Source organism: Fomitopsis serialis (genome assembly GCF_022376445.1).
Source record: "Fomitopsis serialis strain Sig1Antser10 chromosome Unknown B0H18scaffold_111, whole genome shotgun sequence".
Lineage (NCBI taxonomy): Eukaryota > Fungi > Basidiomycota > Agaricomycetes > Polyporales > Fomitopsidaceae > Fomitopsis > Fomitopsis serialis.
Window position 1 is genome coordinate 105918 of NW_025955071.1, and position 12725 is coordinate 118642.

A 12725-nucleotide genomic window follows, 5' to 3' on the forward strand; every position below is an offset into this window, starting at 1 on the left:
CTGCTGAAGAACAAGTCGCGCCCGGAGGCAGCGGCGGAGGAGGCAGCGGGGTGGGTGGTGAGCGAGCGGGAGATGAGGGAGCGGTTGAGAAAGGAGCGCGAGGCGAGGGAGCTCAAGGAAAAGCTCGAGGTGCGTTTTGCTCCCCCACACATCGATTATCTGATCCTCTTGCCTTATCGGGACCCTGGCTGACATTCTCTTTTCCCTCCTCTGCCGCGTGCCCTATCAGCGCGAGAAACGGCGCAAGGACCTGCTGCTCAAGGAGAAGAAGGAGGCCGAGCTGAAGAAGAAGGAAGAGGAGGAGGTCCAGCGCCGCCTCATCGAGGAGAAGATCCGCGCAGAACAGCGCGCGCGCCTAGAAGCGGAGAAGCTCCTCGCAGAGGCTGTTGAGGCCGACAAGGAGAACGACTCACCCGCTGAGGACGGCGACGCGGACGGCAGCGACGACCAAACATTCGAAGAGCCCTCGTCCCCCGTGGAGGAGCCTGTCTCGATGGAAGGCACGCAGTTATGGGTGAACGTCGACTCGAACGGGACGCACGCACATGGCTCGGATTGACTGCGTGCGGCTGTTCCTCAGGAGACCAGGACCGTTTCTGTCGAGGCCATGGACACTCATGATATGGACAGTCATGATCTCACCGTATCCGCATCCGCGCAGGTTTCCTCTCTACAGCCGGCCGCGCCGTCACGGTCCGCGACCGAGACGGTGCACGCCCGCGCGTCCGCCGCGGCCCTCGCGCGGAGGCATGCGGGCGGGTACGCACTGCTGCATCCTCTGTTCCAGTATTGCTTGCTTCATCTGTACCTATTCCTGCACGTCGCTCTGCTCGGGGGAGGGCCGTACGCCTGGTGGCGTAGTGGGCAGTGAGCCTGTCGCCCGCGACGGATCTCTCGTGCACGTTTCGCGCCCCTCCCCCATCTGTCTCGCATCAGTTGTCCCCAGCAGCCGCTGGACCCGTCTCGCCTGTCATGCTGCTACCTAGTACATACAGTAGATTTGTAGTGTACCTACTTGCTCGTCGTCGCATCGTAGTCAATTAAATAACGCCGATACACGCCCGACTTTGACTTGTCCGACGCCCGGGTGCTACTCGGCCCCTGTCAGAGTAGGTTGTTCCCACCGCCAGGGTCTTGTCGGCGTGTCGCGCGCTGCACCCGTACGCACTGAATGTACACAGCGTTGAAGAGTCAACGATCCAGGTGGGCCGAGGTGTGCGTGCCAGACACCAGCGTACGCCTGAGACGTGACCGAGCTCGGAATACGGTGCAGTGGCGATGGCTGCCGCGCCTGGCGAGACGCCTAATAATTAGTAATTGAGACTCCGCACCCTTCCACACTTCCACAGCGCCGCGGGTGGTAGGCGCCCGGCGCCTAGCGCGCGTCGCGAGCATCCGGATTAGGCGAAACTATTTTGGCATGTTTGGACGTGGGCAGTTCCGGTCGCATCAGGCGCGACGCCTTTTCGCACTCATCACGCTCGTTTGTCGCGGTCCTCGACCCCCTCCCCGGACGCCTCCTCCTTCCTCCTCCGCCTTTCGTCTCTTTTCCGCTCTTTTCTTCCCCCACCACCCCCCTCTGATTCCCCGCAGTCGCCATGGGTTGTGTTCAGTCGTCTGGCATCGACGATGACGCCAAGGCCCGTCAGTGTCCCATCATGCTTATTCACCTGCGCGCCTGTCCACTCAGCCCCGCTCCCCACAGGCAATGACGAGATTGAGAGCCAGCTCAAGCGGGACAGGATGATGGCGAAGAACGAGATTAAAATGCTGCTATTGGGAGCTGGAGAGTCCGGCAAGGTGCGTCGCCAGGTCTGCCCCTGACTTGCCCGCAGTGGTAGCTCAACTGCCGCTCCAGTCCACGGTGCTCAAGCAGATGAAACTCATTCACCACGGCGGGTACAATGAGCAAGAGCGGGACTCTTACAAGGAGATTATATTCTCCAACACCATTCAGTCCATGCGGTTAGTCGCTGTTACGAGACCTCGTCTGATTGCGCCTGACGCCTGTGGCTCTATAGCGCTATTCTTGAGGCCCTCCCCGTGCTCAACATTCAGCTGTCGCCTCAGAGCGATGCGCGGAGAGCGGTTATCTTGTCCCTTCCTGTGCAGATCGAGGGCGACATGCTCCCGCCAGACGTCGCAGACGCCGTCCGCGGGCTTTGGAGGGATCCCGGTGTCAAGGATGCCGTCCGTCGGTCACGGGAGTTCCAGCTGAACGACTCCGCCATCTACTACTTCAACTCCATCGACCGGATGTCGGCACAGGGCTACCTCCCGACAGACCAGGACATCTTGCGCTCTCGTGTCAAGACCACTGGTATTACGGAGACGACCTTCAAGGTCGGCGAGCTCACGTACAAGCTCTTCGACGTTGGTGGCCAGCGATCAGAACGGAAAAAGTGGATTCACTGCTTTGAGAACGTGACCGCCCTGGTATTCCTGGTCTCGCTCAGCGAGTATGACCAGATGCTGTACGAAGATGAGAGCGTCGTATGTGTCACCCTCTGTTTTCCGTGATCGGATATGTATTGACCAGTGCCACAGAACCGTATGCAAGAAGCTCTCACACTCTTCGACTCGATTTGCAATTCCAGGTGGTTCGTTAAGACATCCATCGTGAGCAGTGCAATCACCTGCGCGCACGCCCAGCAGCTGATCATCTCTCGTTGTCCTAGATCCTGTTCCTGAACAAGATCGACCTGTTTGCGGAGAAGCTCCCTCGGTCACCACTAGGCGACTACTTCCCCGACTTCGCCGGCGGCGACAATTATGACGCTGCCTGCGACTACCTGCTGCACCGCTTCGTCTCGCTGAATCAGAGTGCGGCGACGAAACAGATCTATGCGCACTACACATGTGCGACAGACACACAACAGATCAAATGTAAGTAATTGCGAGGCTGTATCGGCGATGATGGGGTCCGCTGACCAGTGCACCCTTCTCCACCCACAGTCGTCCTGAGCGCCATCCAGGACATCCTCCTGCAGATCCACCTGCGGGAGTGTGGTCTCTTGTAGAGGCGCTCGCACAGGGTCTGCATCGTCGGGGTTTCTGGAAGCTGAATTAATCTGCATTATCTACTGTCTTATTGTCTCCATTCCTCTTGTCTCTGGCGCCATCCGCTGTCATCCGCCACGCTCGGCTCTCTTCCCTCCTGTCCCCTCTCACTACAACTGGAGTTTTCTCTGTCCGTCCGTCACTGTCTCTCATACATTTGATGTCCTCACGTCCATGTCGCTCCTTCGTGGCTGTATACGCGCGCTGGCCACCCCTGGATCCGCATCCATATCCATGCTATCTTCGTCCGGGTGTTCGTATTATTTTTTTGTTAGTTGTAGTTATGTTCGGCGCGCGCGTGGGCACCTCGCTGCTATGCGCTCGTCCTACTTTTCTTTTCCTCTTCGTTTACGAACACCTTAGTCTATATACCTTCTCGATAATACCGAGTACCCTTGTCTCGCGATACGGACCCTTGCTGCGAAGCCCCCTGCGCCGTTGTCAAGGTGAGTGGGAACGGGGGATCTGGTAGTGGTACGGGCCGGTGTCGGTGGGGTGGGATGGTCTGGAATCTCGGCGTCTCCAGCTCTTCGCTCGGGAGTTCCACCGATGATGGAGAGGCGGGGTGACTGCTGTTCTGTCAGTAGGTGGTCTTGTCATGGGGCAGAATGGTGAGTTCACGTTGATCCACTCGGCATTTGTTGGCAACTGATTTGAATCTGCCTGTTGAGGATCTTGTGATGGTGGCTCGGGTCGCGCTCGCGGTAGCTCAACGGGGGTGAGGGGGCACCGACGCTAAGAAGGCTGAGGGCGAGCCGCTGTAACACCGCACGCGCGTACGTGGTTTCTGCTTGTGTGCGTATTGGCACTGTGGTGGTCTTCCACAGTGATCAGTGGGCGAGGGTCTTCAACGCTGTGCGTATACATATTTCACTTTCAAGTGTACGTACTGACCCTCGGGAGCAGCTGTGGACATGATTCGCACGCCGCGGTCATCATACATAACCATCACATCTTTCCACCGCAGGCTTGGGTGAGGATGGGACTGATCTGATGCCTCAGGTGTGCCACATGTGGCTCCAAAGACAACCTGCACGCATGCCAGCTGATACATATTCCGAGTAAAAGGGCGGACCTGAACACTCAGCACCACCTACTTGACCCGCCTTGGCCACCGATGTCCCACGAGCCTTGAACGCTAAACAGGTCACGTACTTACTTGCCACCAATGTCGCCCACCGTACCTATTAATGTCTGTTATCAAGACGCTCAGAACGCCTGTTAGAGACAGACACTATGTACCGTCAACACAGCACGTCTCGCTCGTCTCCACGTCCAGCAGCGCCTCCGCATCCGCTGGATCGCGACTGGAGATATGTGCTCCCGCAGTACGAGTACGACATACGGCGGCTTCCTGATCATGGTTGTCGCGCCATCCAGGTCAGCGTCGTGGCGTACAGAGGATCGACCTCTGAACGCTCACGTCGGAACCGTCGCGACCTACTTCACAAGCTTTTCAACAATCTTCATCAGGTCGACCGGCGCATCGTCATGTGCTGGAACTCTGCCCGGGATCGCTCCTTGCGTGAAACGACGCTACGATTCCACCGCGAAAGCGTCGTTCAGCGACACCACGAGCGATTGCGGATGATACAGTGTTTCGTGGAAAGCTTCGATGGGCTCGTCTGCTTGGAGAACTGGGAGGCGATATCGATGGATGGGGTACGGAGGCCCGAGGCTGACGTGCAGAACTATCGGGACGAGCTGCTCCATCCGCTCGTCTCCAGAATCAACTACCTGCTGGACTTAGTCCATGGCACCGACCACCTTCCGAATTTCTCAACCTCGCGAGCCGTCTATAGGAGGCTGAGGAAGGAAGTGCGGCAGTGGTGGACCATCAGGGAGGGCTTGCCGTGGGCGTACCGAAGCCCGCGAATAACAGACGGCGCATGAGCGCATGCTTCAAGACATATCTATAGGTCGAGCGTTAGTGATCCTCCGGCTGCGCTGGCTACTGGTGTGACTCTCTACATGCAGCCTATGCAGACTCGGAGGTGGTTGTAACGAGCGTGCCCGCCACATGCTTAGTACATCAGCACGTAGATACATCGCGCCAGCTTGGTTGTAGTTATTCGCCTTTCCTGCAACACGGCCACCAGTATACGAGTCTAATCGTGCCCGTTCTCAGCCGTTCCGCGCGACCGCAGCACTGTATGACTGCCTGAGCTGACCCTGTCCACAGTGATTTCGTACTGCCTCACTTGACTTACCAACATCGAGATTATGCTCAGTAGTATTTCAACCTATGGTTACATGATCGTCGACTAGGAGGAAAGTACTTACCGGGTAGCATCTAGCTCACCTTAGACACCTGGTATGCCACGAGTCACCGTCGCTCAATAGGCCCACCGTGACAGACCGTGACCCAAGTACTCAACATCGAGGAGGACAAGCTCCCGGCATAGCACCGCGCGTTCGTGATATCTGCTTGTGGGCGTGTTGATCCACTGGTAATTTCTTGAAGGCGAGGGCGCCCACTTGAACCACTCTAGTGCGTGTGTTCCACCTCGAAGATAATGGATGCGAATGCTCTCAGCGAGAATTCTCCTTCGATGTAGTGTCTGGCATCCACTCGTGACCAGGAAGCTACTCGCTGAACCTGGCCTCCGACGTGTTCTGTGCTCAGGGTCTACCACAAGTCACAGCTACACAGGCTGCGTACAACTGAGGAAGCTCGACAGCAGTGGAATCTTGACGAAGACACAATGTGGAAGCAGGTAAGACGGGAAACGCGCACAAGTATATAGCGTGTGATCTCAGTAGTAATTTTCTACGACTTCACAATATGCGACAGCCCGCAGGCGTGGTGTCTTTCAAAAGCCACCTTCGCCACACCCACTGCTCAATCAGCTATTGCCGGTGAACTAAAGAACGAAGCCCACATGCCACCAATGTCGTCCACACACAAAGAGACAATCGAATGCCTGTATATCAGGAGCAAACATTCATTATCTTAGGCCATGTATCGTCGCCACAGCTCTCCCCACCGCTGGATGGCCCATCTAGCCACGCCTCCTATTTACATCCCGGATTGAGGGTGGAAGCGCGCCTTCCAGCAGTATTCCCTGCACGAGCAAGATAGAGTTAACCTTCCCTACCATGCTCGTGCGGCCTCTGCTTGGGGCGACTCATCGAGCGCTTGCTTGGGTAAACCCAGGGACGACTTTGCCCTTCTGGACGACCTTCTGTGTCTCCTCCGACTCGAAGCGCGACATGGCGAGGTTCATGGCCCCGGTCAGAATACGCTCCACGACGAGCTCCACTGGGTTGTGCTCGACATTCAAGTCGTACTTGTTGGTGTCGACGGTGAAGGGGCGAACATATTCTTCCTTGTGCAGCTCGGCAAACAGTGCGGACATGCGCATCGCCTTGAGGATAAGCCTAGCGCAGTGTTTGTATCGTTCCATGAACTCGGTGTACACCTGGTGATCGCGGGCCGATTCGTATGAAGTTTTCATGACCTAGGAAACAGGTCAGTAAGGATCACAGAAGACTGTTTGAACTTACAGTGCAAAGCCCTTGTTTAGCCCAGTCTGCCGGATCATCAACGATCACACATCCATCGAGAGGCACCCTCTTATCCAGCTCATCGGAGACCGCTTGGGCGTCGCCACCGCCTTGCAACAGGTACCAGTATGCCCGTAGCGCGCCGACGTATACCCTCGGGCCATAAGCGATGGGCCCGCAAAGGATGCCATCGGCATGGGGGGCGTCGGCATCGATCGGCAGGTGGTAGATGCCCTCCTGGCGTAAATGCTCAGGGACGAGGTAATCGTGGGGACCCTCACAAACCGAAACCACAGAGAAGACGTTCGGAAGAACTTCTACGGAGTTTGGCGGCCTCCGCTGTGGGACAGGGCCGGGCTCCTCATCCGACTCACTGTCGGCGTCGGTGTGACGAATCATAGCCCTGAAAGTCTGCGGTCTTATCAACTACACAGGACACACACAATCAAGCGATCTCATTCACCTTGTGCATCATGTTGATGTTCGTCTGCGCCGTAGCGGTCTCGTGGATCACCGCGTCCACTACACTCATTCTCTTCTCGATAAAAGGATCACGTACAATCTTCTTGGGCAGCTTGATCCGCACCTGGACGATGCCATCCGGCACCTTCTTTGTGTTAGGCTGATCGACATTGCGTGCTGCCTGAATTATACATTCTTGAAAAACGCTCTGCACATGGTCGTCAAGTAGGCATTTCCAGCCGTCTGTGACGCCTCCGGTGATTTCCTCGTGCAAATCTTTGGGGCCGCTCATCGTAACTAGGATACCGGCCTGCGGATAGAATTGAAACCTTTATGTAGATGAGCGCGAGCTTTGACAGATCAGATTCCGAACGCAGCACACCAGAAATGGCGCAGAAGGTCTGGATTGCGGTCCAGGACGGCGCAGAGCTCGACCCGCTCTCTGACCGACAAACGCGTTCACTGCAAAATTGAAGTGAGCAGGACACCATATGAGCCAGTCAACAAACGTACATGCTGTAGATCGTATAGCATTGGCAGCTCCGGATGGTCCGCCCACTTGCCGAATATCTGGTGTGCGTTTGGAAGCAGGTGTGTAATCCAGTTGATGTTGTTGATCAGGTCGCTTGCGATGGTGGTCTTAGGTGACGGTGCAGAGTGACGTGCTATGTAACTTGTCATGACGTGTTATGTAACTTGTCAGAGCGCTTCATTCACGTTGCTGTGATTATCTACCGGCCGCAGAACGAGAGTACCTACCGTCGTCGATAGCGATGGGAATCTCGTTACGAGCAGAGTCTTGCCTGACACAGGGAAAGACGTGCGGGAGGGAGTCTGCTAAGTCGCGGGTCGAGTGCATGCTAGCGCGACGAATCCGTGAGGCGGCACGCGGAAGGGTATGCTCACAGAGCCACCTCACCGACATCCTCTCTCTTGAGGGAAAACGCGGGCTGTGCAAGTCAAGTGACATGTTCCGGCCCAAAGGCTTCCGCCTGAGCGCTTGAGTGTTCGTCCACGGTCCATCCTGCAGCATGAATTCGCCTCGCTGCGGCTGGGAGAGTCCCACGACATCTCAGAGATATCAGCTGAGATGCTCCAATGGTAACTTGAGCGACGAATCATATTTCGGAACATACACGCGACGGAACCCCAGGGCCCTGGCACAGCTTCCTCGACCTCTCGGTGCAGTGCATCGGGTGGGATGGGCTTTGATCTCATCGACGTTAAAGGCGGCTGAGACTGGCTTGGATCGGAACTGAGGCTGGTATGTCCGTCGCGGGACTGCTGTCGGTGATTGCGCCAGTTCCGGATTGAGAAATAAGGCCCAAGCATTAGCGGGGATACAAATGTCTTATGAAATCACCTCGTCGAGACCACGAGCCCCATTAGATGACACAAGAGGAGTATGCCTACACTGTTGAGCACTCGTAAAACTTCAGCTTCTTCAGCCTTGAGGACGATACAGCTAGTTGCAGAACATTAGGCGCAGACGAACGCGCGCGACATATGATGACAAATAAGCGCCGCGCCTTGGCCGCGCCACAGTTGACGTTGGTTCACCCACTTCTGCACCATCATGTTTTTGCGGCTTCACAGTCGTCTGCACTAGCACCTGTACCGAGCAATAGCGACGCGGTCACGTTCCTCGGACACTCTATTAATGTATATTCCATTGAGAGTAGTAACAATGCAATAATGCCTCCCCTACACCACTGCTTGCAGTCAGCTACAATGGACGAGTCCGACAGACGTCGTAGACCTGGGTGTAGAAGGCAGATACACGTTCAATTGTCTGCGGGCACTGGCCGGTACTCCTGCAAGGCGTCCACGGGATCGTGTTCAGCGAGTCGCAAGACATGTCTCTCATGACGGTTGCTGCAGGACAATCGATGCAACGCAAAAACATGGTGGTGCGAGGTGTGGTGAGGTGGGTCAACCGACGTCTTCGTGTGGATAGCGCCTATTTGTCATCATATGTCGCGCGCGTTCGTCTGCGCCTAATGTTCTGCAACTAGCTGTAAAGGCATAGTCCAAGAGCCCCGGCATTTCGCGTGGCGTTTGGCGCCCGAACATAAAGGACCAGCAGCCACAGTCGCGTACCGATACTGTCCTCGCACTTACCTCGACTGTGTGTCCCCATTGCTCCGCGCTCTGCATTGCATCACACAAGCGTATACGTTCTAGCTTCACAGCATCAATACACAATGTTGTCGACCACTCATCCTCATCACAACGGCTCTTACCTGCGGGCTCCCATAATACCCATTGGAGACGCCACCCCCAGTATTACCCCCTACATTCCACCAAAGCAACGTCCAGGGAACACGTCAATGATATGCCCGCCATATCCCAGTCGCGCGTCGTTACTACAGGACTCCGACATTAGCGCAGCACATCTTTGGAGACCACGTCGACGAGCTCCTGGAGCACACAAGCATATACGACAGACAGTCAAGCCAAACCCGTGAGTCGGAATGACAACATGCAGACGTAAATGCATATGTACTCACCGGGATGACACGATAGGATTTTCCCCTTGGACACCCAGGATCTGATGACTTTGCGACTCGTCGTATTGAAGCACCGCTGCCCTTGTCTGGAGGGGCCGTCTTCAACCCAATCCGTAGCAACACCGCTCGCTCTGGGTATCGCTCCACCTTCGCCAGCGGAAGCAACCTTGAGGCCTTCAGGCTCCCCAGGGGTGCGATCCTTAACCCTGTCTGGATCGCTATGCCCGAAGTTGGGCTGGGAAACATCTCCGGTGGTCGCGCAGACCTCGAACCATTTAGGCCGAGCCTTGCTCATGGCCCGTCATGGCTCGAGTACGCCGGTGAACGGAAGCAGGTCACCAGAGTCCTGTGGCAGTCTCCTCCGGCGCCCAATTACGAAGCGTCCGACGATTTCGTCTGCACCGCCGCGCTTGGTAGTTACGACTACCTGCACATCGAGGGGTCGACGCCGAACGTCGAGATAATGGAACGTGATATGGGCCCATCGGAGGAGGCGAAGGCGGTTGCCATGCGGTATCATGCGCTGTGGCGGGAGGCTGAGAAGATGGTCGGGAGTGCTGGCGAGGATCCATTGCTGGAGAAACCCCGTGCGGAGGACCCCCGAGTGTGGCGCTCGCACCGGCGCACGAAGGCGTGTCAGACGAGGGAGCCGAGAGCACTTCGCTCTTTGATGACAAGACGCCGTCGTACGTGAACCGCATCACCCCAGGACTGGTCGGATTGCGCGAGTGATTCGGGTATCGGCTGGTCGAAGTGGTGGCCAGGCTTAGGGAGAGTACGTTGAATACGCAGGGTTGTGGGTATGATATAAGAGATGGGGAGTTTGTCGCCGGTGAGCGGAGAAGCGAGGATAAATCTTGTCAGCGGCTTGTCGGGTAGAACTGTATTTGTTTTGGGGTAGCCAGCCATCGGTTCAAGTGATTACTATGTTTTGAAGACCACCGTTCCCCGTTCACAAACGCCTGGATGTGCTCGATGACGAACATAGCCGCTATGCATAGCTAAGAACTTGGTCATGTAACTCGGCCGGACCACTGTCTGAGCGTATCCCCATCTTCGTGATCCAACGTCAGTCGCCGACCACCGCACAACACTTGCGGGAGACCCAATCTGCGCCGAGGCGATATCCACATAGCTTGCCGCCGGCCGGTGTGGCTTGGGCCACCATCGCGTAAGCGCCCAGCATAAAGGCCGCCACCAACCCGAACTCGAGTTGCATATCCCCGTCTTTGTCCCCGACGACGACAACTGTCTCGCGGCACAAACCTTCCCAGGACGCCAAAACAACCCTATCAATCTCATCAGCCTACAATGCGCGCGGTATACTTGCTCTCACTTGCCAGACGCGGCACAAACGTCAACGCGGACGCGAACCTGAACCTCGCGAATGTGGCGTTGGCCGAACCAGCTGCTGTTCCACCTTCGATGGGTGGCCCGCAGTACACCGATGTGTACACGAGCAGTCCGGAGTCCCTCATGAAGCCCGAGGAGGCCCAGCGCGACGCTCTTGGAGGCAACGCCACTCCCCCGAGTGTGGCCGCAGCGTATCCCCGTCAACATTCCCATTCGCAACGCGTCCCAGACTGCGGCGGGTTGCGCTACATGGAACCACCACAACAGATGGCCATGGGGCTCTTGAGCCCTGGTATTTCCCTCGTCGACCCAATCGTCCTCGCGGCACCACGACCAATGCGCCCGGCGAAGGTCGATAGAGCCAATATATCCGCCATCGTAGATCGCGAATGGGACATTCGGGAAGGCCGTGTGTGCCTGCGGAGCCAGGAAACAAATACGGTCAACAACGATCGCCAGGTGAGCGACCATATGTAACCGTATTATGCTTCGTGCTCACCTAGTGTACCTTCGTCGATCGCGTACAGACGGCTACGCGGCCGCTTCTGCTGCCGCGACTAGGTGATACGACACAAGTCAAAGCCATTCACTCTCAGATCGACCTGGATGACATGGTGAGTACACCGAACGTGGACCCAACTTCTGTCAATGTGCTTACAGGACCCCCAGTTTTGTTTAGCGACGAACTCCCCATACACGTCAGATGCTTCGGAGACATCCTCCGAGACGGCCTGCAGTCGTGGTCGCGACGCTCGCCAGGTGGACACACTCAGTGTCCCCTACGGGCCCTTGCGCGATTGTGATTGGATCGACTGCCCGTTCTGCACGCCCGTAGCAGACCAGAAGGGAAGCGACACTTCCTCCCACTCGACGATGAATATCGCCTCCAAAACCGCTGCCAGACGGCACAAGGCACACTCTAAACCGAGGCGCAGGAAAGGTCTTCACCATGCGAAGACGTCCGCTCGCCCTCAACGAGATTCCAGCTCGAGTGCTTTGAGTGGAAGATGTCTAGACACCCACGCCCCTCGTCAGCCTGAAACACGGTGCGACACCGTAGATGCACCGTCCCAGCGATGGGGGCAGAGAAAAGACGTCCCCAGCTGCCCGCGGGCTTGCGACTGGATCGATTGTCCGATCTGCGAGCAGGCCATATCCGCACCGACCAAGGTAGAATGCAAGACCGATGCACAACGCTTGCCTGAGGATGCCGTACGTCGGAAGTTGGGACCGGAGCGCAAGCACGGGAGGAAGGAAGGAGGGGAATTCTACAAGGTCGCGGTCATGCTGGGCCTAGTGCGCGGGCCATGACTGGCGGCGACGTAAATGTTCAGTGCTGTTTTGTTGGGTTCAATGTGTTTTATGTTCCGCGTAGAGGGCGTTGAAGGAGAGTACTTAGCGCATTCCGACCTGACAGAGGCCGTGGGACACCTCGATCGACTGAGGAACTTTGCCGCCACAGCGAGCGCTAATGAGCTGTTCTGAACGCCGCCTTTCCTGGGACTCCTGCGCCTTCGAGTATCCGGGAAATTAAGCTACATGCGTAGGATGTCGCAATTCCGATCCAAGCTCAAGAGCTGTATCAACCACCAGGGCTCTCCTGTATGACCCTGTGTGCAGCAGCTTCTGTCGTTAGTACGGCACATCATGAGGCTGCTCTCAGTGGCCCTCCACGAGGCCACGAAGACAAATCACCTTAGGTGATTGCTTCACCTGCTCTGTCTTATCTACTGCAGCTCTGAAGTATTACGACAACGAAGACACCATACTCGTACTAAGCCGAAACGTGGCCCGCAATGTGGTCGAGCGACGTATTGTCGCCAGTAACATGAC

At 56.6% G+C, this 12725-nt stretch overlaps 2 protein-coding genes across 2 annotated transcripts; both read left to right on the forward strand.

Moving 5' to 3' along the window:
* Nucleotides 1–8756: 8756 nt before the first annotated feature.
* Nucleotides 8757–10775, forward strand: B0H18DRAFT_1037102 (uncharacterized protein). Its single transcript, XM_048030383.1, has 5 exons — nucleotides 8757–9312; nucleotides 9339–9391; nucleotides 9416–9493; nucleotides 9556–10126; nucleotides 10723–10775. The coding sequence occupies exons 1-5, from the start codon at nucleotides 9234–9236 to the stop codon at nucleotides 10725–10727; spliced, it is 786 nt and encodes a 261-aa protein (XP_047887934.1). The 5' UTR covers nucleotides 8757–9233; the 3' UTR covers nucleotides 10728–10775.
* A 104-nt stretch (nucleotides 10776–10879) lies between these two features.
* B0H18DRAFT_58764 (uncharacterized protein) lies at nucleotides 10880–12303 on the forward strand. Its single transcript, XM_048038678.1, has 3 exons — nucleotides 10880–11351; nucleotides 11420–11506; nucleotides 11562–12303. Exons 1-3 carry the CDS (start codon nucleotides 10965–10967, stop codon nucleotides 12201–12203), a joined length of 1116 nt encoding a protein of 371 aa, XP_047887935.1. The 5' UTR covers nucleotides 10880–10964; the 3' UTR covers nucleotides 12204–12303.
* The last annotated feature ends 422 nt before the right edge of the window (nucleotides 12304–12725 follow it).

Bases quoted from the DNA above. Each gene is read 5' to 3' on its own strand.
- B0H18DRAFT_1037102 (XM_048030383.1), top strand. From the start codon at position 9,234: ATGTTGTCGACCACTCATCCTCATCACAACGGCTCTTACCTGCGGGCT. The intron at 9,313-9,338 runs GTATTACCCCCT...ATTCCACCAAAG, and splicing joins CATTGGAGACGCCACCCCCA to CAACGTCCAGGGAACACGTC. The intron at 9,392-9,415 runs GTTACTACAGGA...CTCCGACATTAG, and splicing joins CCATATCCCAGTCGCGCGTC to CGCAGCACATCTTTGGAGAC.
- B0H18DRAFT_58764 (XM_048038678.1), top strand. From the start codon at position 10,965: ATGGGTGGCCCGCAGTACACCGATGTGTACACGAGCAGTCCGGAGTCC. The intron at 11,352-11,419 runs GTGAGCGACCAT...GATCGCGTACAG, and splicing joins CGGTCAACAACGATCGCCAG to ACGGCTACGCGGCCGCTTCT. The intron at 11,507-11,561 runs GTGAGTACACCG...CAGGACCCCCAG, and splicing joins AGATCGACCTGGATGACATG to TTTTGTTTAGCGACGAACTC.